We start from the raw sequence: 23,737 nt of genomic DNA, 5'->3' as shown, positions 1-23,737 counted from the left end.
TAGCTGCCTTTTGCTGTACAATGTATGTTTTTAATTGATCAATTGTTAATTCCTTACCGGTCGAATTTTCATTTATGAACTGAACATCTCGAATATTTGGTGAATGAATAACTATTGCTTCCAAAAATGCATCTCTAACTTCAATTTCGGACAATTCTGTAATATCGGGTAAATTATTATATGTTCTAACTATTTTATCGAACTTATCCCAAAATGTGGAAACTGTTTCCTTACTGGGATTGTATTTAATGTTGTACAGTTTCCGTCTAAGTCCTGCGGAGGATAGTAACTCCTCACTATCTGTTAGTTTTTTTATTTTACTGAAAAGTTCTTTCGGATCGCGGATGTGTGCTACTTTAGTGTGATAGGTCGGATCAATTCTATTAATTATTATGTCTCGTACCCTAGCTTTATCTTTTTTTAACGTTTATTCATCTAACTGTTTACTGGGTTGAATTTTTTCATCAATTACGTATAGCAGATTTCCAACTAGCAGTTCTGAGTTCAAGTAATCAAAAAATGCGTTTATGCTTAATTTTGAGGTTAATTTATAATTGCGTCTATTAGCGGTCTCGCGGTTGACTACTTCTACTTGGATTTTATTTTGCAAACCGGATTCATTTAGGTTGTACTTTGACAATTCTTCACGAATAGTTTGACTAAGTAAAGCTTAGTTTAGATTCCGATTGTTCATATCAAATGCAATATCTGTATCTATGTTATTTCCTGCACCCTTGGGACTGGATGAGGGTAATTTTATTTTATTATTTTTTACTTGTTCTAGCTGATATTGGTCTTCTAACTCCTGTCTTTTCCACGTTTGCACTTGGGTCTCAATCCTCTCTAGCCTTTCCTTTAACTCGTTGGTATTTTGTACAAATGTTCCAACTGCCTCATCTAACTTTTTAAACACTTGAGTCCTCTGGGCTGTACTTTCTTCCTCCGACTTGTCTAGCTTTCCTTCCATTCTAGCAATCCTATCCTCTAGATCTGTAGGTGAATTAATTTTGTTCGAATTTACTTTAGTCATCTTATTGGGTGTGTTATTATAAAATTTGAATCGATTTAAGTTTATATTTGTCTTTTCATGCTGTAAAATTTTTATATTTGTACCTTTCATTTTTCTCTCAAACATGTCGTATTTGGGGTTAATTAATTGTGCACTTCGTGCAAGCTCGCTTGTATCTAGCATATCTTCTAACTTCTCTTTATCTAACTGTGCTTGGTCAAGAGTGAACGCGTCACTGATCGGGTCAATGGTCTTCTCTGATTGTGCACTTGGACTCTTGGATATTTGTTCCTTAATCGAGTCTTTGACGACTCTCAAGGTTTCTTCCGAAATTGAGTCCTTATCTAAAAAAAATTATGTGCGTATGTTTGAGTATATGAAATATGGTATGGATCCACTACTCTTGGCGAACATCAACCAAAAAGTGCAAACCCTGTACAAATTGAAGGTTGTTTACCCAGCGTACAACAACTGAAGTAATAACACCTTTTAGAGAAATGCAGCCGCTCCTCACAGTGAACATCAACCAGGAAGGCAGTGCTGATTCTTTTTGCTTTGCCGGCACCTTCTGGCGAACAACAACCAAGAAGTGTAACCAGCTAGCTATAAGACTCCAAAGTTTAATCAAACGAAACTAACTCAACAGTTTTTCTAACTTTACCAATTTCATATGTCGTGCCTCCGCTTGTTATGATACACAATGTTTCCCCTTGAAAAACGGGATAGAATAGCTCGTCAGGATGGCGCTCAGAAATACCCAGAGTCTTGTCTTAGGTCAGTAAAAATAGCTGGAGCATTCTTTGATCCAGCATAAAACACACGCTATTTATTTTCTATTTAGCTGCATCAAAAGGAAAAAAAACAATCGTCAATTTCTAACAATCCACGGAGTTACACAGAAAAGAGAGAGAGAGAGGGCATATGTATAAAATCATCTATTTCTAAGTATACAATGAAACATGCACCTCTTTCTCTCGACATGCGCGTGCACTTTATCGAAATGCTACGCGTCCTCCAATATGGCGGTCGCTTTCGCGAAACCTCGCTTTTTCTCCTCGTGTATGTATATACACATACACACGCCTTCACGCGTCCAACGATTTTTTGCGCGAGTCGATACAAAAGAAAGAAAAAAATTCAACACCCAACCTCCGTGCTATGAACTCGCGCACTTTATTTTCGTATTGTAAACTGGACCTACCTCTCGTCCTTGGCTTAAACGCAAACTTGGGAGTCTGTTGGGACCGCGCGACCATCTTCCTCTCTCTCGAGCCCTTTTGCTACCGACACACTCACAACACTCTCTTTAACTTCGTACTAGCTTTTCCTATAACAGAAACTAGCTTAGGTGTCGTTCACTGGCACCTGGAGCTTCGCGTCCGCCCGCGGCGCACAGCACGCTCCCACGTGCGTCGTCTACAGGGCGCAGTGGAAGCGTGCCTGGGCCCATAACCTGCTAGACTTTTATTTTACTCTATACAAGCCGCAAGGGAAGATGCGGGCTCCTTATTAATTAAAGAACACTCAGCACTATTTATTATATCAACACCTTTATTTACTAGCTTCTCTAGCTTATACAAACCGTTTATTCTAGCTTTCTATCTAACTTATTATTATTAAATACAATACAATAAAAAGACTTTTATGAAGACAAAATAAAGTAAAACACAGAGTTGATGAACTGTTGCACACGAAGAAGAAGAAAACTTTTGGAGACAACCGAGTAGCTCGAGAGTCAGCACACAAGAGAGAGAGAGCTCGGCCGAAGCACAGCCGCCGGTAGGTGATTGCAAAGGCACTTCTAACCGTCAGCTGTGATCATGGCTTACTAGATGTCGCCACCGCGCGACCTTTGGTTTGATCGGGTTGATGCACCGTACCAACTCTGACAATAATATAGTATATAATTTATCTATATGATTTATTATTTACCACTTACATTGTATAACAACCTTAAACTTTTCTTCTGATCAATATGAGAATTCGGTCTTGTAATCATTATTTAAACAGATCCAAATGCGCTACTCTCAGCGTTACGTTTATTATTGAAAATATTACTTCTACACTCGTTTATTACCATTTTTATGGCTTTATTTTTTTCTTTGTTGTGAATTATAATTCATTTAATTAATAATTTATAATTTTTTTTGGACAAGCGGCACGTCTGAGGGCCGCTAATAAATAATTTGATTGAATATTTTTTTAATGTTAAGGGAGAGAAGTGCTTTTTTTTCATTACATTATTTGTTTGTCTACGCCTCTATGTGATGTTTATGATTTTAAAATGCAAATCTTTTTTTAATTTTGTCAAAGTGGATAACTCTTATTTTTTGTCTTTTTTCAGCTTTACATTGTAGCTTATGTAGTCGATTCCTGCGATTTAATAGGGGTTCTCGTATACAGTATCATACTTGCTCTTGTGTAGTTCTTTGAGGACAAATACCGACTCTCCTTCGATAAAGAATTTGGTGTTTAGTTTTCGATCGTAGTAACATTTTAAACGATATTTTGCTTGTACCTTATTCGTACTGCTATCTTTCTCATTTCTGTGTTGGTCCCTACTAGTTCATTAAAATACTCATCAGATATGTGTCATTTCAGGACTGTTCTTAATAACAGTCGATAATATTTATTTAAATTTTCTGGTGGAAATGTTGAACAACATTCGTGAAGGATTACCACCTCATGAACTAAATCTAAAAATTGATACAATAGTGATGTTACTGAGAAATTTAAGCATATCAGATGGACTCTGTAATAGAATACGTTTACAAATCACAAAACTATTACAGTATAATATAGAAGAAGAAATAATAACTGGAGAGAAAATTAGAAATAGAGTCTCTATTCTAAGAATAACTTTAGACACAGGAAACTCCTCAACATTACCGTTTATTTTGTATCGTAAACAATATCCAACCGTTGTGGCATTTGCTATGACAATAAACAAATCCCAAGGTCAAAGTTTTGATAATGTAGGTTTGCAATTAAAAAAAACCATTATTTTCTCATGGTCAATTGTATGTGGCTTTATCAAGATGCAAAAATAGAAATAATTTATTTATTTAAGTACAAAGGCAAAAAAATACAGAAATAGAAAATATTGTTTGGAAAGAGATATTTACATAATTTATTGACTTTATTTGATGATTTTTATGGATAAATCGGCAATATTTATGGTAATAAATCGAAAGTCACTTATTAATATTTCATCATTCAACAAGTATACATTACATAATGCAAGAAAAATGGTGTGGGGGGCCTGTGGAGGGAAAGACAAAATTGTGTGGGGGGCTGCGGGGGGGGGGGGCTGTTGGGGGTCCAAGGAAAAAGTTGGAAAATGTCGAATTAGCGATGAAAACGGTCGAATTTCAGCATATTTGTGGGGTCCATGTGGGGGGGGGGGCTGTGGAAGGATATGTGGAATTCCCCACACAAATGACTATGTAATATAGGGATATACATATATATACATACATATATATCATACTCTTTTCTCCATACCTATACCTCACCTTGAGCAAGCGCATCGGTTTAGTGTTTCTATGTTTCTATGCTACGACTAAACACTAAACCGATGCGCTTGCTCAAGGTGAGGTATAGGTATGGAGAAAAGAAAAAGGAAGAAAAAAAAAACAGTTATATCTTTACTAGAGGCAAAGTGAACGTATGTATATTGTATACATACATGCGTGTTGCACGTCTCGGTCATTATATACATGTTTATATGTATACATGTATGTAAAAAACGTGTATAAAGTATTACACATGTATTATACGACAATCTTACCTTTGAAAACAAGAAAAAACGCTGTATTTCAAAAGAAAAGCAAAATTGGCTAAAAATAACGATTTTTACCGGTTCACTATAGATTATCTACATGATCGAGGTGCACAAATATGAAAGGGGTTGGACTATGCACAAACATAACCTAAGTTATTTCCTTTTTCGACTGCATCTTGAAAAAAACCAGTAAAAAAAAATTGTGGACATTTATAAAATTTTTGAAACATTTTTGTCACAAGATAACCTCTCAAAATTAGAAAAACAGTCGTATCTTGAAAGGGAAGCCAGATAGGACAAAAATAATTCCACGTGTAGAAATTAATTTCTAAGGTGCAAAAATATATGTTAAACGGATTCACACAAACAATCGTAATAATTCTGAAAATAATAAGTCATATCTTAAAGGCAAAGCTACATCCTACATATCCTAGCTATAAATTAATTTATTTTCTATTGTCTATCATGTATTATAAGAATAGTTGTCACGTGACAAAAACCTATATTCTTATTGTAAACTTTGAGATTAGTAGAAATTAGTTATGACCACGGATAAATTTTAATATTAGATTATAAATTATCATAGAAAACGAATTGAATGAAAAATTACAATTTTACGATGAAAAATAGCTATGTATCCATTGTTTTTCTTAATCTTAATCAGATAGAGTGGATGATTTTACTTTTATAGTATCCAAAATTTTAAAAAATTTTTCAGATACAATGATTCCAACAAGAATGGATTGTACATATATGATATGATATCAAATACACGAACAGTAATTTTAAATAAAAGGAATTTTCGTCCCACGTAACTGGACAAAAGTACCTTTTTTCGGGGCACTATGGTGAAGATTTTTGTTTTGTTTAGCATTACATGACCAACAATTCGTACATATATCATAGCAAACATGGAAGTACTTAGAATGCGCGAATCGCATGTAACATATGTATTTTATGCACGCGCGTGCTCGAATACGTAGCAATAATAAAATTTTTACTATTTTAATATCGGATTTCTAAAGTCCTATTGAAATTAAGTGTAATCTAATTTTCTCTCAATTTATCCTAATAATTCGGTTTCTGTTATACCGAGTTTAATAACATTTCAGTTGGAAGTTTCACTTCTGCCGGGGGTCACGAGACCCACACCTGATTTTTTAAACTATTCCGGACTTCATTTTTTTGATAAACTTCATTATCAGGATGCGCTGCTTTTTACTCATCTTATTCCACTATACTTGATTTTCCAGACTATGCTCCAAAAATACTGTCAGTATTTCTGACACTTGCTCGTTTCTGGCACTTGAAGGGGTTGGTTCAACGCTGTCGTCTATCATGTCATTAGGTGTTTCGTCGATGAGTATCCATAATAGATTTTATAGGTATAAATAATAGTACTCTATAAGCCAATAATAATTATTATTAAGGATAAGAAAGGGACACGGAGAATAATTATCAAGATCTTTATTAAGTTAACTAAGGGGAGAGTAGCACTCCGTGGGGCCTCCTTCCTTCTCCAACCCTCGAGATTACTCATTTCCCTATCGGTTAGTGGCTTTGGTAGTGTGACCATGTCGGATTCGTTATGCATGTCGTACGGGACACTTGGTATTTATTTTTTATATTTTTAAATTTTTTTATCTTTCTGAATTTTTTGGATCTTTTATTTAATTTAATCAATTTTATTTTTTTTTTTGCCTTTGTCGTATTAACTTTTAACTATCACTTGTAAGGTACACTTTATAATCAAATTCATTAATTTAACTTGAATATCACAGAGTAAACCTTGCGTTAGAACGTTTTGACAAATTAATTATGTTTTAGACATGTAATTATAGTTTAGTATGCCATAATTGAGTCATTTAATCCTAGCTGAAAGTGTAAACATATGGTTGTGACGAGTGTATCTACAGAATAACAAAAAAAGTCAATTGAAATTTGAACGCACGTAGCCCACGGAATTTTGAGTCACCTTACTTTTTGAACACACTTTATACATACGTAAACTACTTCTCGAGATATAAATATACAACAATAAGGAAGCTGCACAGAAAAGAATAAGCTTAACAGGCATAGAAGAATTGTGCTCCAGTTTATTAGCACGACTGTTTTTTTTTTTTACACTCTCTGGTTTAACAAAAAAGTATTTTGAAGCGCTTATTGGCTAAAATCCAATATGGGTGGCTACTTGTTTCAGCAAATTGTCTGATGAGTCGTGCTGCATTGAAGCACACATATACCATGATATACTCCTTTAACCACGCTTTATTACCGTATATTACTTTAGGTCAAAGTAGGCAATAAATTAGTTTTAAAAATACTGCAATTTTTTTTACTGTTTAACTCATAGAAATACGTGAAATAATGTTTTTAGATATTAATTACATCACTAGATGTTTATAGACCACTCTTATTTTTTATCTTACGTTAATCAAACACTTAATAGTTATTTAAGTTTATACTGTTATATTAAAAAATACCTTAGCTTCAATGTTTTCCGTATTTTTGTACTTCTGCTCAGACAACTGTTTTTGAGCATTGTTTCTTGCGAGTTCTACCAATGAAATTTTTTTTACATCTTCATGCATTGATTCTATTCGTCCAATTCGAACCATTTTAAATCTATGCTCTAAAATTTTTTTAAACTATTATGGTGAACATAACTTATTAGCTGACATATTTTCTGCAATACGAACCTTTGATAGCTGCTCGAATATCAAGGAGTCTCAAAACAATTTCATCAATTGCTGCATTAGATGGTGCACAAACTAAAATTCTCATATTCTGTCCGTTTACATATCTGCCATTTCCATATAACATTTCCATGACTAAGTTTGCAATCACTTTTGATTTTCCAGTACCTAAAGTTATTTGAACAGTTCAGTATGAATACATTAAATTATCATGTACATGATTCTACTAATAGAAAGAATAATGTGAGCATGGAATGTAATACTTTCTTACCTGGCGGTCCAACAAGAAGACCAATTTTCGGTTCAAAATTAACAGATGCGTTCGTAAATTTGATGATAGCTTCGAGCTGTTTCTCATTAAGTTTATCCTGAAGACAAATTTTTACATTATTTACATTATATTACAATAATTTACACGAGAAAAGTTTAGTTGTTGCAACGTACTTTGGTGATAAGCTTGTACTGCATTACTTCATCGTTTGTTACAGACTTCATTTGAAATCCATCAATATTAACATCTAATACCGAATCTCGTAGTGGTGAATGAGGAACGTATTGAATGGCTTGAATTAAGCGTAAATGCGATCTTATATAAAGGATACTTCTCATTTTACCAAGTTGATCAAACTCTACTGTGTGTTCATCTATTAGCCTTGTCTGTACTGAGTACGTCATAATAACATCAGGTTGAGAAACAGATTTACCTATAAAAACGAAAATTATAATTTGAATGCACAAAGGACATTCTACATAATGTAAAAGTATCTGCGTATTTTAACCGTTTGAAAGTATTTAAGCTCTAAATGAAATTTTATACAGAATTATAGCAATAAGCATTTAAACCATGTAACGGAAATCCAGTTATTAAAAATATTTAAAATAACTATTTTACATATCCAAATTTTTTTTTATTATGGTAAAATTTCTGATTGTCTAAAGCAGCTCAACATTGCGACTATACATTTGGTATAATAAATTAGCGATAAATACTTCAAATTTTAAAGCTTCTGTATTATTAATTTGGCTCTTTTTATATTCAAACGTGTGATGTAATACTAAAAACTACAATAACATAAGACGTCCAATGACAGTTGGTTGATAATTAAAATAACGTCCAATGGTGGTACTGTCAAATTTTGCATTTATTGAAAAACAAAACGACGTTTCGGCCGTTTGGACAATGTCCCGACCCTCATCAGGTACAAAAATCTATGAGTAATAAAAAATTCTTTACAATATAAATTTTGATAAATACAATAAATGCAAATTAAGTAAAGTGTATAATGTACCTCTGACTCTTACGAAGGAGATGTAAAATCGTAATGTAGTCAGTGTTTCAAGTTTTGTTGCTTTTATACCCTTCACATATGCAAATGACAATATACGCACACAATACAATCAAATAAGAATCGCAAGCAGTTCCTTGTGAGACATACGTAAACAGATCATGTTTTCCTAATACCATAAATGAAAGGGGCCCTCAAATCATGTACATAGAGTTAGCCTCCTTTCTTAATTGACTTAACGAGAGACTTGTAACAATTTTTTAATTTTTCTGCATCTTGTTGTCTATTAATATTATTATTGAGTTAATGTATATATAACATTTCGGAAAACAGGCGCTTTTTATAATGTTGTTCTGTGTCTAAAATTTTTATTTTATCGAAATTAAAGTTGTGTGTAAATTTAATGCTATGTTGTAATAGTACAGATGCATCCTTTTTTGTCTCTATGTCTCTTTTATATTCTGCCATTCTTAATTTTAAATCTCTCGATGTTTGACCAACATAACAGCAGTTGCAATTCGCACATGGTATGTGGTAAACGACATTATTTTTATCGAGTGACTCGGTTACATCTTTTCCAAGTGAAAAGATCGAATTCAATTTATTGTTTAAACTGTATACAAGACCAATGTGAAGCTTCTTACAAAAATATTAGATAGGACCGTGCAAGTGAAGAATATACGGTTATGATAAGATTACTTTATAATTATTATTGTTTCTATTGCAAATGTCAATCATGTTCATGTTTTTAAGGTATTTATTGTTTTGTTTAAAAATTTATTAATAAATCTTTGAGGATAGTTTTTAGCTAGTAAAAATTTATTGATTAATTTTAAATCAATTTTATAACGATAATTTACAAAAGGATACATCTGTACTATCACAACATAGCATTGAATTTACACACAACTTTAATTTCGATAAAATAAAAATTTTAGACACAGAACAACATTATAAAAAGCGCCTGTTTTCCGAAATGTTATATATACATTATTTCAATAATAATATTAATAGACAACAAGATGCAGAAAAATTAAAAAATTGTTACAAGTCTCTCGTTAACTCAATTAAGAAAGGAGGCTAACTCTATGTACATGATTTGAGGGCCCCTTTCATTTATGGTATTAGGAAAACATGATCTGTTTACGTATGTCTCACAAGGAACTGCTTGCGATTCTTATTTGATTGTATTGTGTGCGTATATTGTCATTTGCATATGTGCAGGGTATAAAAGCAACAAAACTTGAAACACTGACTACATTACGATTTTACATCTCCTTCGTAAGAGTCAGAGGTACATTATACACTTTACTTAATTTGCATTTATTGTATTTATCAAAATTTATATTGTAAAGAATTTTTTATTACTCATAGATTTTTGTACCTGATGAGGGTCGGGACATTGTCCAAACGGCCGAAACGTCGTTTTGTTTTTCAATAAATACAAAATTTGACAGTACCACCATTGGACGTTATTTTAACTAAAAACTACAGATGACGTAAAGTATGTTATTCCTGCGAGTTCATGGTAACATAAAAAAAATTGTTAATTAAAAATATTCTGAAGTCTTCACAAAAATTCATGCTTAATCGTTTGCATCTTTATTTATAGTCCGGAAGCCGACCGCAAAATCACTTAGCTCATTGAGGCCCGCTTTAAGTTTCGCATTATAACAGGATTAACACTTTTCTATACAATGGGCCCGGGCAACCTCATGGATCGCGTGCACATAATAAACAACATGGCGATTTTGAATGCAAAAAAACGGCCCCACACTTAGTTCATCGAGGCCTGATTAATTTTTGCGAAAAATTATAGATTTAGTTATGCCTTTTGAGGGAAAAATGGGTTACCTAGCAAGAGGCTTGCAATAAGCAGGATTTCCTGCTTCATAAATATAAAAAAATCTAGCGTTTTATCGGCTTTTTCCAAGCGCATACTAAACAGCTTTCTTCTTTTTTGTCATCCTTGGGACACTAAAAATAAAATAAAATAAAGCATGCAGAGGAGAGTGGATAATTCATGTTTAAAATTATATGTAGGCAGATGAAATTAACAGTAACTTCAAGGAAATGAAGAACGCTAAATAATTCAGGCAAACATATACGTACAGGTATTTACATTCTTTGATCGCATAACAATTTAAAACAAACTTTTAATGTACAGTTTGATTTAAATAGTTTTTTTTTTATATTACAGTGACATACGTTCAGGAACCACAAGGGTCCACTACTTACTGCACTCGATACTTTGGAAGGGAACAAGGAAAGGGATGGGTGGCCTCTCATTACTAGGATGGGGGTAGGGAGAAAATAGGCAATTTTTCTCGAGGTCGTCTATCTCGTCCACGAGGAACATTGCGTGGTGATAAAGCATATTTGAAAATCATAGGTACTTGCCCGAAAAATTCGCAGTGGCCGGGAATCAAACCGCTGTCTGCCGCGTGCCAATCTACGACTTAGCCGACTGAGCCACTGCGCGCTTACAAATTTAGTTCGTAAATTTCGATGATGGTTGCAGTTTGCAGGTCAACATCCTCTTCAAAAACCATGTCGTCAGTATCATCGTCGTCAACGTCGTTATCAGTGCTGTCTTGCAGAACATCTGCTACGCATGCAGGAACGGACGAACCATATCATAGTGGCTCGATTTTATCGTCGGTCAAAAGCCAATCTTAATTCCTCATAATTTAAGTTGACGCAAGATAGTTCTGTCGCATTTCGCTACATGTGTGCTATGCAAAATTTTATGTGTTTAAAACATGAATTATTTACTCTCTTCTGCATGTTTCATTTTATATTATTTTTAGTGTCCTAAGGATGACGAATAAAAAAAAAATTGCTCAATATTCGCTCGACAAAAGCCTACAAAACACTAAATTTTTTTATATTTCTGAAGCATGAAACCCTGTTGATTGCAAGCCTCTTGCTGGGCAACCCATTTATCCTTTAAAAGGTATAACTAAACCTACAATTACGTGCACGCGGCTCATGGAATTGCCCGGGCCCATTGTCTTGACAAGTGCGGATCCTGTTTGCAAAGTTTGAAGCGGCTTCTATGAACTAAGCGATTAATCGGTCGGCTCTCGCACTATTATCGAAGAAAAATTAAAGGAAAGATACAAAAAATCATCAATTAGCTAACCTAATTAAAATAGAAAAAAAAAAAAAAAAAAAAAAAAAAAAAAAAAAAAAAGAGAAAACCTGCTAAAACTGGAGAATACAGAATATGTCTTTCTATCTTAAAAGGTTAGGTAAGTTTGATGTATTGAGTTCATATTTTGTAAGGAATTCCTGAAGCCTTTATACACTGGCAATGAATAGATTTCTTCCTAATGAATATGTAACCTTGAAAAGTTCTGAAATGAAAGTATAAAATCGATAAAGTTTTTGTTTTTTTTTTTTTTTTTGGTGCAACACACGTTTTGTATCACTCTATTAGTATAATAATGTTTAGTACTCGTACTACTAACAAAATCGAACTAAGTAATATTGACTTTTGATTGATACTTTGTGTAAACCTCACATTAAGTACATTAAAGCCTTGTTACGTCAAAAATGTATGTTGCACAAAAAAAAAAAAAAGTTGACCGTTTTCATATTTTAATTTCAGAACTCGGTGTAATGTCACCATCGTTGTATAGCTTAAGAAATCACATCGATTCACTCGAAGAAGGATTTATTCCCCTTCAGACCCCCCTCTCTGTTCAAAGCCGCCCAACTTAACAGGCAGGTCTTGACATATTGTACCAACAATTTTTTTTTTTAGATTCTACAATAAATAGTTCAATATCTTAGCTTTGTTACATAACTTATTAACTCTTCGAATGATAATTGAATTTAGGAGTACTAACAAATCAAATAGTATCCAACTGTAGATAAGTGTCACAACGCTGACTAATTTTTTACTTTATAATTACATAATCTATTACTTCGATAGCTTAGTGGCTAATACGCTAGCCACCTAGCCAGAGAAACTCGAAGGGTTATGAGTTCGAATCCCGTCAAAAATCATCGAGATTTTTATTTTTTTCTTCGTCTTTTTTGATGGAATAAGTACCCAGGATGCTAAATAACCACGTATACGATTTTTAAAACAAGAAGTCGATTTTTCTGGTGATGTCAGGACCTCAGGGGTTCCATTTTCGAAGGAAAACAATAAACACCTGGCCAGATTATTGGGTAAAGTCACTGTCGTTTATAAAAAGGTCGGTACAGCGAGTTAGATGGTTCATTAGAAAAGATCCTTCCATTAAAATTGATAATAGCTGGGGTGTGCTTGAGACAATCACTGCGCCCAGTAAATAGTACCCAGTAGGATCAATGAGACCGAGTCGTCTAAAGAGAACTTTGCAAGGGGCCCGCACAAAAGACTCGCACACCATGTGGTTAAGGCAAAAAGTTGAAAGCAAAAAGGTCTCTGATATAGCGAAAGCCAAAAAGAATCCTAAAAATAAAATATTATACTTTGAATTAACGTAACTCATATTAAAAACAATTTTTTTCAATAAAACATTTGATTTATTTAATACCAAAAATATCAGTCATTTCGTTATCTTACAGATATCAAAATAGTAAAGACACCAAGAAACGTGTTCCTTTAACATACCTGTATGATTTAGAATTTCTATATTTTTATCCTTATAAATGACTATAAGTTGACTGATAATCATAAGCACACAATGCATTGTATAAGTTTAAAGCCAAAGATGAGATAAATGAATGATTAAGATCGAACCTCTTACCAGCCCTCCAAAGGGTAAGTAATTAAATTAAATAAACAAATAAATAAAATAAAATAGTTATCTTATATTAAAAAATTTTAATTATTTGAAATATTGGATTTTTAAACTATATTTTTTAAAAATTATTTTTAAATTCACCTGCTCTTCGCGAATCTTAGTTTATCACAAAACGAATAAAAAGGCTTCAGTCACGTGGCAATCAATCTTTTAAGATAGGATAAGAAACTAGCAGTAAAACAACATTCATTCGTTAGAAAAATAAAACCGATGATTCTAGGCTTAAAGGCGTGAATGTTAGGAAAACTAAGTAGGAACTACAGTCCTATGTTTAACATAAACTAATATCAAATTGTAAGCGAACGATTGTAAAATTGAATTTATGTGATATCGCGTTCTAAAATAGCTGGTACACGAGGATCAAATTATGAGTAAATATTTTTTTAGATACATATGCCTTCAGGGGAAAGGTGTTCTGCTCTTGCTGCCAAATGTAAAAAAAATCGATCATAGACAGTCATTCATCTTATTAAAATGTTAAAACATAAGCGAACACTGATTGTTAGATGTGTGCGGAGCATTTACAAAAGGTTGTAAGGCGAGAGAGGTGGTAAAAGGGGTAAAGAGATGAGGATGACGCTGTTTTAGTTACTTGCTCTTTGGATAGCAGAATAAATAAGTGTCAGCGACTAGCCTTATTTTTATTTTCAAATAAAGTTTAATATCTGAGGTAGCCATTTTATTTATTTTTACTAGGGACTCCGCGTCTGCACACGTTGCTCGTCAACCTTCTCTCAGTTAATAACAAATATCTAATTTTTCGATTATATTTAACAGTAAAGTATGTAAAATATGTACTAACTATTCAATTTTATTTTCAAATTTACGCACCCAAGATAGGTCTCGATCAATCACAGAACGAATAAATCGATGACAATCAAAATTTATTGGTAGAATTTCTCCACAGCCTTGCCTTGATTCTGTCATCTACAAAACTTAAATTTTATCTTAAGCTACAATTCTTGGATAATAATTTTATAAATAGTTAATGTGAGGTAAAAGGTGATGTGTACTGGGGCAAATTGATCCACGTTTGCCGTTGAGTTTTTTCTCTGAAATGAGATATTCTTTTTTTTGTTAACCTAACAGTATACTTATTAATGTGTCATAATTTAATAATTTAACAATATTTATTTTAGTAAATTTAAGCTTAACATCAATTTACGTAGTTCCTATTTAAATTAGTTGCTGAGCCAACTGCAGCGAGGTATTTATCAATCATTCGTTTGGAAACCTGAGAGTTTTCTTGAATTTTGTTTTTTGTCCATAAATATGTGCAGGCTTAAAACCTGCAAGTGCGCGCTTGCTATCGACTTTGATCATCACGGGTCATAACGGGAGTTGCCAATGTACTTTTCAGGCCACACCTGGACTACAATAAACTTTAACAGCGTAATCATCTCTAGTATCACCACCGCCTAAAGACACACGGCCACCTACCTAATTGCCAAACGCTAATTAAATTCAGGGCATCCAAGATAAGTACAAAAACGGTATTAGAATCAGTGTTCCCTCGTCATCACCCTGCATCAAATCTAGATAGCAACTTATAGTTGCATGTATGTGAGTGCATATCTCCAGTCATGTGCAGTCTATGATGTGAGCACTAATTAATACGCTGTGAGTTTAGTTATTAAGCCTTGTCTTGGACGCTATGCGTGTTTCTTCTTGTTTTTAACTGTTATACAATTTTCCCCTGAAATTTTCTATCTGTAGGAACTGTCGATGGCTTGTAGACTATTTTTAAGAAATATCCTAAGATTAAAACTAATATTATCAATGTTAAAGTTAGAATACAAAAAGGTGATGCAAGAGTATATCGATCGAGATACTTTCAATACAATCTACAAAAAATGGTTGGTCGTTGAGGGACAATATTCAAAACAAAAGTTTTATTTATTGTACAATAAAACATTGCCATTAAATTTCATTTTACTTCATTAGTTAAAACATGTATTTATGTACCTTATATTTTTTACATATGCTAAGAAGTATTAAAAGCGACAAGCTGGTAATCCTAACTTTTATTTTCTTTAAAAAGCTGAAATAATAATTCATTAAATAAGAGTTCACTAAATAAGTGGGCAGATAGCAAGAAAGTCGGTCGGTAATATACTCTTCCTTCATTAATATACGTAATACATGGGTAGATAAATCGTATAATACGGAATTTTCCACAATTATAATGAAAGTTGTTAGAAAAGCTTCGTATTGCGATCAGAATACTATGGAAAAATAGTCTTGGAGCATAATCATGCCGGCTTTTTTTATTATTAAACGAATAGTGAAAGTTGACCACATTTTTTTTTTGAATTTCGACATTGTACTACAAAAATAGCTAAAGATAATTTGTGAGATATCTAATTTTTTACCAATCGGTGGTGATAAGATTATCTGAAACTTATTTTTCGCGAAGTTATAAGGTAAAAGACCCAATAGTAGGACACAATCGTAATAAGGACTAGTAGTAGGACACAAATAAATAACAGCTATTATAAACTATAAAATAATATGGATCAGTATCAAAATAGTGTCTGCAGATTGGCCATTATCTTAGCAAAAAAGTATAACAAATCCACTTTGCATGGTATTCACTAGAAAAATTTAAATAAGTATAATGTATCACGTACTTTGAACACCGCGAGCTATTAGCATAAATCATATATTTTTCCTACCTTGAGCGTTTTTGAGAGGCTCGTGTGCTCTCGGTAAGAAAAATGGTATTCGCCACATAAGCTCCATCCCTCCGGAGAAACCTTATGAACTCTCGGGCCTGCTTCTCAGGACCCTCGGGCCGCAAAATAGCCCCAGAGGCGATGGCGCTTATCCGACGAAAACTACCATTCATGAAAATGTGCAAGTAAGTTTTCGGCTAAAAAATGATGTCAGTTGAATGTAAGGTATATAAAATAAATATGCCCAAAAAATATAACCATATAGATGAGCAAAATAACGCATCTTGTGAGTAAATTAAAATTTTTTTTTTTATTTCATTACTTGTCCCAGTATACCAGATCATTTTAAGCATAGTCTCTTACAGTAGGACAGAGGGCGTTCTTCGTCCTACTTTAGCTCCCCAGTGGATGCAGTAGTAGGACACGGGCTTAGTCATTTTACTTATTTATATTAACTGTAGCTAATTAACAAAAAAAAAAAAAAGATTTCTGGGCAAGTTTCAATATAGTTAGGTCAAGGAAATATTGTTTATGTGAAATTGGTGGAACAGTGATTTTGAAAAATCTGAAGTGTGCTTACAGTAACTCAATGAAAAATATAACCTATATTAAATTATGTTTGTCAACAATGAAGTAATTTTTTGTTTGTTTAACGAATATTTTTGTAAATTACAGAGCATAACAAAAATTGACTTTTTCCAAAATGAAGAGTAAAAAGACATCGCAGAGTGGTTCAAGGGGCAAACAGCTTAAAAAACTTACTTCAAGCTCTTTACATGTTGAGAAAAAAAGGAAAAAAAAGTGCAAAGAAAAACAATATAGTCCAGAGAAATTGAAAGAAGCTTTGGATGCTCTTGGAAATGGACTCACTATAGGAGAAGCTGCTCATCGTCACGGTATCTCCAAAACCACTTTGCACGCCAAACTAAAAAATCATTCACCTGTAGAATGCCGAAAGGAATCATAAACGGTATTGAGTATTCAAGAAGAAAATGGAATTGTGCATTGGACTATTTATAGTGCTGAAAAAGGATTTCCAGTTACAAAAACTCACCTTATGGACTGTGTTCAAAAATGTTTGACAGACACCAAGAAAACCACGATTTTTAAAAATAACAGACCAAGTAATCATTGGTATTCGTCGTTTATGAAAAGACATCCTGATTTGAGTCAGCGAATAGCCCAAAATTTAACTTCGACTAGAGCATCGGTGAGCGAAAAAGATCTTCAGCAGTGGTTCGACTACATCAAAAAACAGTTTAAAAAAAAAGACTTACTGGCTATTGAACCAAGTCGCATTTTTAATTTAGACGAGTCTGCGTTTGTATTAGTTCCCAAAGATAATTGTGTGTTGACAAAAAAAAAGCAAAGTCTGTTCACCAAATAGTCTCAAGTAGTGAAAAAACTAGTTTAACAGTTTTTTTTATAGCTTCTGCCACCTTTAATATTATTTGATTGTAAAACTACTCCTCGAAAACAAACTTTGCTGAATATATCCAAAGGATGGGCAGTTGGACACACTGATTCTGGATGGATGCAGGCTGAAACTTTTTATAATTTCATTCAAAATGTTTTCCTTCCATGGTTGCACGATAATGAAATACAGTTCTCTGTACTGCTGTATGTTGATGGGCACGTGTAACATCTTTCCTTACCTTTAATGAAACTGTGTCAAGAAAATAAAATTGAGCTCATCGCACTGTACCCTAATGCCACACACACCATACAGCCTCTAGATGTGGCATTATTTCACCCGTTAAAAGATGTGTACAGGGATACTGTCAGGAAATGAAAATTAACATAGTCGATTTTAAAAAACACATGTTCGCACCCGTATTACAATTGGCATTGAATAGTACGGATTTTTCATCGACTATTCAAAATGGATTCAAGGCTTGTGGACTTTATCCCTTTGAAAAAGAAGCAGTAAATTATAATTTTTTAAATAAAAATAAAAAACAAAGAAATAGTAATAACGGATCTATAGCTGAGCCAAGTAAAAAGTCTGAAACACTTAATTTCTTTGAAAAAAATATTTTATCTGACTCTATTTTGGACTCCTTTAAAAATTTTAAGCCACAGGGAAAGTGGACTGGTGATCCAACTTTAAAACCTCAATTTAAAATGTGGATGATACTTTTGAAGTCAAATGATAAGCAATTAATTTTTTTTACAAAACATTAGTTATAACAATAGTAATAATAATAATTATTATTATTAAAATAATAATAATAATAATTATTATTAAAATAATAATAATAATAACTACAGAGGCCTTAGATGTATCAACTAGTAAAAGTGATATCAACTCGTGTAATGAATCATCAGCCAGCGCAGAGACAATTCACAGCATAACAAATCTGAGCGAAACAGAATTTGTAGACGATACTAACACAGCTTTGATTGACACAGGATTAAATATTAATGACTTTTCAAGCAATGAAACAGACATAGAATTTGCAGAAATTGAAATTATTAATGAAAATCCCAGCAATCTATCTGTAGCTGAAGAAACGATTATGAAAAATACTGAAAATTTTATTGGTATGAATTTACAATGTTACTTAATTATTGTACTTACCAGAGAAAAAAAATTAAACTTATAAAATTTTTTTTAGCTCTAACTACAGACGAATTTATTGATAACTTAGACCCGGAAAGAACACAGGAAAACAATGTGGAAAATACAGATTGTCATACACAAGAAACTCGTAATTTAATTGATAGTTTCACTGACATTCCATCTGATGTATCACAACATATTCAAACAAGCTCTGTGCAAGGTGCCAATGAAAATTAAACTCCTTTAGCCGTAAAAAATTTAAGCCTCTCTAATGATCATGAAGGTATTTCTAAATTAATATTTCTGCCTTCTTTGTTGCACAATTCTATTACTAATTTGTAATTATTTTTTAGTAGACATTCTAGATTTATCATTGTTAACCAAGAGTAACAATGCATATCGATCTAACGAATCAAGCAATGTTCTCCTAATATGATTGATCCAATCGACAATGCAGTTGATAACACAGAAGCGTTTCAATCAAAATGCGCTCCTTCTAAAGATAAAGATTAATACTTTGAAGTCCCTCAATTTAAGGGAAAAAAGTCCAAAAAGAGATCATCGGTGACAGCACCCCCTTCAGTCATTGACGATTTAATCGTTCAACTTAAAAAAAAAAGAAGATATTAAGAAATTAAAAGAAAAACAAGCGTTAGAGAGAAGACAACAAAGAGAACAAAATAAGATTCTGCGCAAAAAACAAGAAAATATTAATAAAGGATTCCATGTCAAGTCCAAACAACTGTTGAATGAAAAAAAAGACTTGTCCGTCAAAATTAAAGAGCTTAAGGCACAAATTAAAACTTCTAGCTCAAAAGAAAATACTCACTTGATTAATCAGCTGCAGCATTTAAATTTTCGTTTAGACTGCGTACAACAATCTATAAAATAAGAAAATCTAATTGCTGTACAAGCACAAATAAAAATCAGACAAGAAAAATTATAAATTATAATGCTTATACTTTATTATTATGCGTGTATTCATCTTTATTTATTTTAATAAACTAATGTTTCAAATTAATTAAAATTGATTTTCTCCCATGGCACATTTTTCAATTGTCCCACTACTGGTACTGATCATGTCCTACTTTTGGATTTGGTCATTCAGTGTGTCCTACTACTAGGGTTTTCGATTAACTGTAAAAATATTTGAAAAAATAATTTTTTATACCTTCATTGATGATTTTTTTGTTTTTTCTTTAGAAGACCATTTTAAGTGATTGACTTACTTTTGTGTAACTCAAAAACGTTCATTTCTATCAAAAAAATGAAGATTTATAGATACGGTTAGGTAAGTGTCCTACTGTTGGAAATTTTATCTTAGGGTGAAAAGCGAAAATTGCAATTTCAAATTTTTATTTTGCATTATCAACTTTTACATTTTTAGTAGTTATGTGACTCTAATGCTTGTCGGTAAATTAGAAATTAATACGACCAATAGTATATAAGCGAATGTTGATACATCTAAATCATTGTATCAAGAGGTGCATATGCATAGATGGCGGCACTTTCAATACAAGTGTGGAGACCTATACACACATGTACACTTCTGCTCTCCATCCTTTCCCAACCATCCACTAGGTGTCTAACCATTCAAGTTTACCTTCTCGCAAGTGTCCGTATCTTATGTTGGTTAATATATAAGGGCGTTTAAGATGAGCTAGGGCATCCCCACTGATATAGGTGTCTAAAGCAGGGAGTACGCCATCAGCCTTACTGATAAGTCCTGGCGTGCTCCCAGGACTAAACATATAGTTAACATTTTCTCTCTATTAAATGGCATTAACATATATGCCATAAAAGCACTCTATATCCTCCATACATGCCCTTTTCTCAATATCCAATATACTTAAGACTCATAACACTAAACCATATAGTTTTTTTTTCAAGAAAATTTCTTAAGAAATAAATAAGAATAAGAATGAGAATGAAAATCACATAACTACTATATCGAGCTTAGGTGAAAGACAGCTCTAAAAATTAAGAATGAGAAATTTACCTTAACTTACGGTGCGAGTGAATATACAGCTCCTCGGTAGCTTAAGTGGTAGATCAACTGTCTAGTAAACAGGAGGTTGTGTTCTATCCGCACCCAGGGAGGATATTTTTCTCATTTTTATTTATTTCTTAAGAAATTTTCTTGAAAAAGAAACTATGTGGTTTAGTATGTGACAAGAATTTTTCGGCCGGGAAAACAGCCGTCTCGAATTCCCTCACAAAAACTCGCTTACACCACCACTAACCACGACTACACCCCCTTTTCACGTCCACACACACTCACATGCGCCCGCTCGAATCGTCCCAACACTATCCCGTATACCACCCGGTGCACTATTTACAGCACACTTACCTCCTGGTTATCCTTGTAGGGTACGACTACCTGGAACTCGTCTCACTCGTCGTGACGGCTCGGCCGTGCTCTCTGCCTCGGGCGATCTCCGTTGCTCTTGCCCGATGGTCTCTTGCAAATTCCCCTTTTTCCTAGCCTCAGCTGCTCTCTCGTTACACTCGACCTTGACCCCGCTCTCCTCAATCCCTTCCTCTGCCCTATCACTTCCCTATCTCTCACTAATTACTTTCATTTAACGTACTCTGCTCTGAAAATTCTCCCGTTGTTGTCTCACGGATACTCGTCACTATTCTCGTTTTCTCTCTATCGTGGCTGCTACAATCCTCCTTGACTCTGCTCTCTCTGATGGCTCTCGCGGTACTGCTGCGTTATGGCAGTGCACTTCAACAGATGCGCACGCCCCTCCCGTGTATACGAAAAATCTTCAACACGCCTAAAAACCGGTAAATTATTGGAGGTTTCAGAAACTAGGGAATTGACGCGGCCGCTCGGTGCTCACACCTCTCCGACGTGTCGCGAGCCCTCGCCTCTCTCTTCTTCTCTACCTTACACACATGCTCACCCAATCATACCACACACACTTTCAATCCCTTTTCTGGTCTTCGGTCCTTCTCTCTCCTCTGGCTCGTAGTCCGCGGCACCGAGAACACACATTAAGAATGTGTTGTAAAACGATACATATGTAAAATATATACAGTATCATAGGACTCGGTAGCCGCCAATGACTCGCCCAAAAATATAGGTATATAGTGACGTGATAGCTTCAGCTACCACGTCACAAGTATTATGAGACATAAGTACATTGGATATTAGGAAAAGGGCATGTATGGAGGATATAGAGTGCTTGTATTGAAAGTGCCGCCATCTATGCATATGCACCTCTTGATACAATGATTTAGATGTATCAACATTCGCTAGTATACTATTGGTCGTATTAATTTCTGTTTTACAATTTTTAATAAAAACTCCTCAAAATTTAGAACTCGATACCTCTCATAGGAATTTTTAACCATACGCAACAGTTTCAAGATAACCTTAAAAATAACGTTACAAAACGATTTTATGAATTAAAAAATTGAATTGGCTGCCCAGAACGTTATAGTACAGCTAGATTTAATTTTAAAAATTGATTTTGTTACGGAGACTACAAAATTTAATAGAGAAAAAAAATTTTTGTTCTCAATTTTGATATCGGTTAGTTATAAAATTAAATATTGCAACATAATCAAATCAACATAACTCTGACGTCTTTTAAACTGTACAATTTATTGTATTACAACCATTTTTACTTGATAGAGTATATTTTTACACCAATTACAAAATAAAATATTGTTGTAATAACGTTTTTTTATTAAAAGTTATGAACCGTTTAGTGTGAATTACGATTGTTTAAAATTTAACTATTGTCTTGACTTGAAAAAATTTTTTTTACCTCTGCACAGAATTTCTTGTTGATTTGTATAAGTTATTAACTTATCCATACATTATGAATAATAAATAATGAAAAAAAACCAGTGTGTGGGACTCGGGAGTCCCCGCGTAATAACGAAGTTCTCGTATGTATGGCTGCGTTCACAGTGGTAGATTTAGTATAAAACTAGTGTCAGGGCTGAGCGTGTAACTTGAGCCATGTCGTAAATATAATTGGCATCGGGTCAAATATTATATTTACGACGTTTCATAAAAAGCAAAATCTTAAATTTGGTGATTTAACGTCACATGTCCCATCGTTGCTGTGAAAAGGGTGTGTAGACGTGCAAAAAATACTTCGACACCGGCAAAAGGATTCGACTGGGGCCATTCGGGTGTAATATTAAATATTTGTTCAAAAGTATCTTACCACTAGGCATGCATTATCTTAAAACTCGGGCTGAATTTAAACTTGATTTGATTGTTAAGACACGTAACAGAAAAAAAAAATGTTAAAGTGTGCGATCTATTTCCTACTAGTTTGAGGGCATTCGGTGTAGGTATGCGTCTTACCTTACGGGCTCCACTAGTTTAGTAAATTGTAGCGCGCTCGCCAGGAATCAATATTAATGGCTTTTTGAGAGTTGATCGCGACCGGTGACCGGTCACAATACACTCAGAAACTCAGTAGTTCAATCGGGGAATCCGATAATCGTCGACTTCGACGAGATAAGTCAAAGTAACGTGGCGTCAACTTAACCTTTTATCCCATATTTAAAAAGTAAATGACGTAACAAGACCAATACACTTTCCGATTTATCGAATTCACCGATTGATCCCCTGTTGGGGGATCTGATCGCGATATTTCGATACAGCCTGATACTATTCTATAAATCTCGAAAATAGCGCTCTAATTGGTTAGTTCCAGTGATATTCGATGGAATACTTAGTTCAGAATAACTGACCAATCAAAGAGCTGCATCGAGTGATATCGGGCTGTACCGAAGTATCGCGATCAAAAGCACAGGGACGTAAGAAAAGCATTGGTTGATACGTATGTATGTGGGGAAGTATGAGGCACTACCGGCAGCCCAACTTTATTAATTAATAATGACGAAACTTCTTGGAGTAAAGCTATGAAAAAAATGTCATTTCAAATGCA

At 33.7% G+C, this 23,737-nt stretch overlaps 1 protein-coding gene across 1 annotated transcript in view; it reads right to left on the bottom strand.

The window, feature by feature from the left end:
- Setx (probable helicase senataxin) overlaps positions 1 to 23,737 on the bottom strand; it is a 322,325-nt gene that overhangs the window by 115,921 nt on the left and 182,667 nt on the right. The window contains exons 6-9 of the mRNA XM_089589921.1: positions 7,934 to 8,193; positions 7,761 to 7,857; positions 7,493 to 7,657; positions 7,277 to 7,425 (exon numbers count right to left, since the gene is read on the bottom strand). Coding sequence (XP_089446047.1) covers positions 7,277 to 7,425; positions 7,493 to 7,657; positions 7,761 to 7,857; positions 7,934 to 8,193 — 671 coding nt within the window. The remainder of the gene's footprint in view (positions 1 to 7,276; positions 7,426 to 7,492; positions 7,658 to 7,760; positions 7,858 to 7,933; positions 8,194 to 23,737) is intronic.

The sequence above is a fragment of the Copidosoma floridanum genome, unplaced genomic scaffold (genome assembly GCF_036245765.1).
Source record: "Copidosoma floridanum isolate Cflo_tuat_1 unplaced genomic scaffold, Cflo_Japanese_pri ptg000010l, whole genome shotgun sequence".
Taxonomy (NCBI): domain Eukaryota; kingdom Metazoa; phylum Arthropoda; class Insecta; order Hymenoptera; family Encyrtidae; genus Copidosoma; species Copidosoma floridanum.
This window is presented reverse-complemented; position numbering and strand designations above follow the sequence as displayed.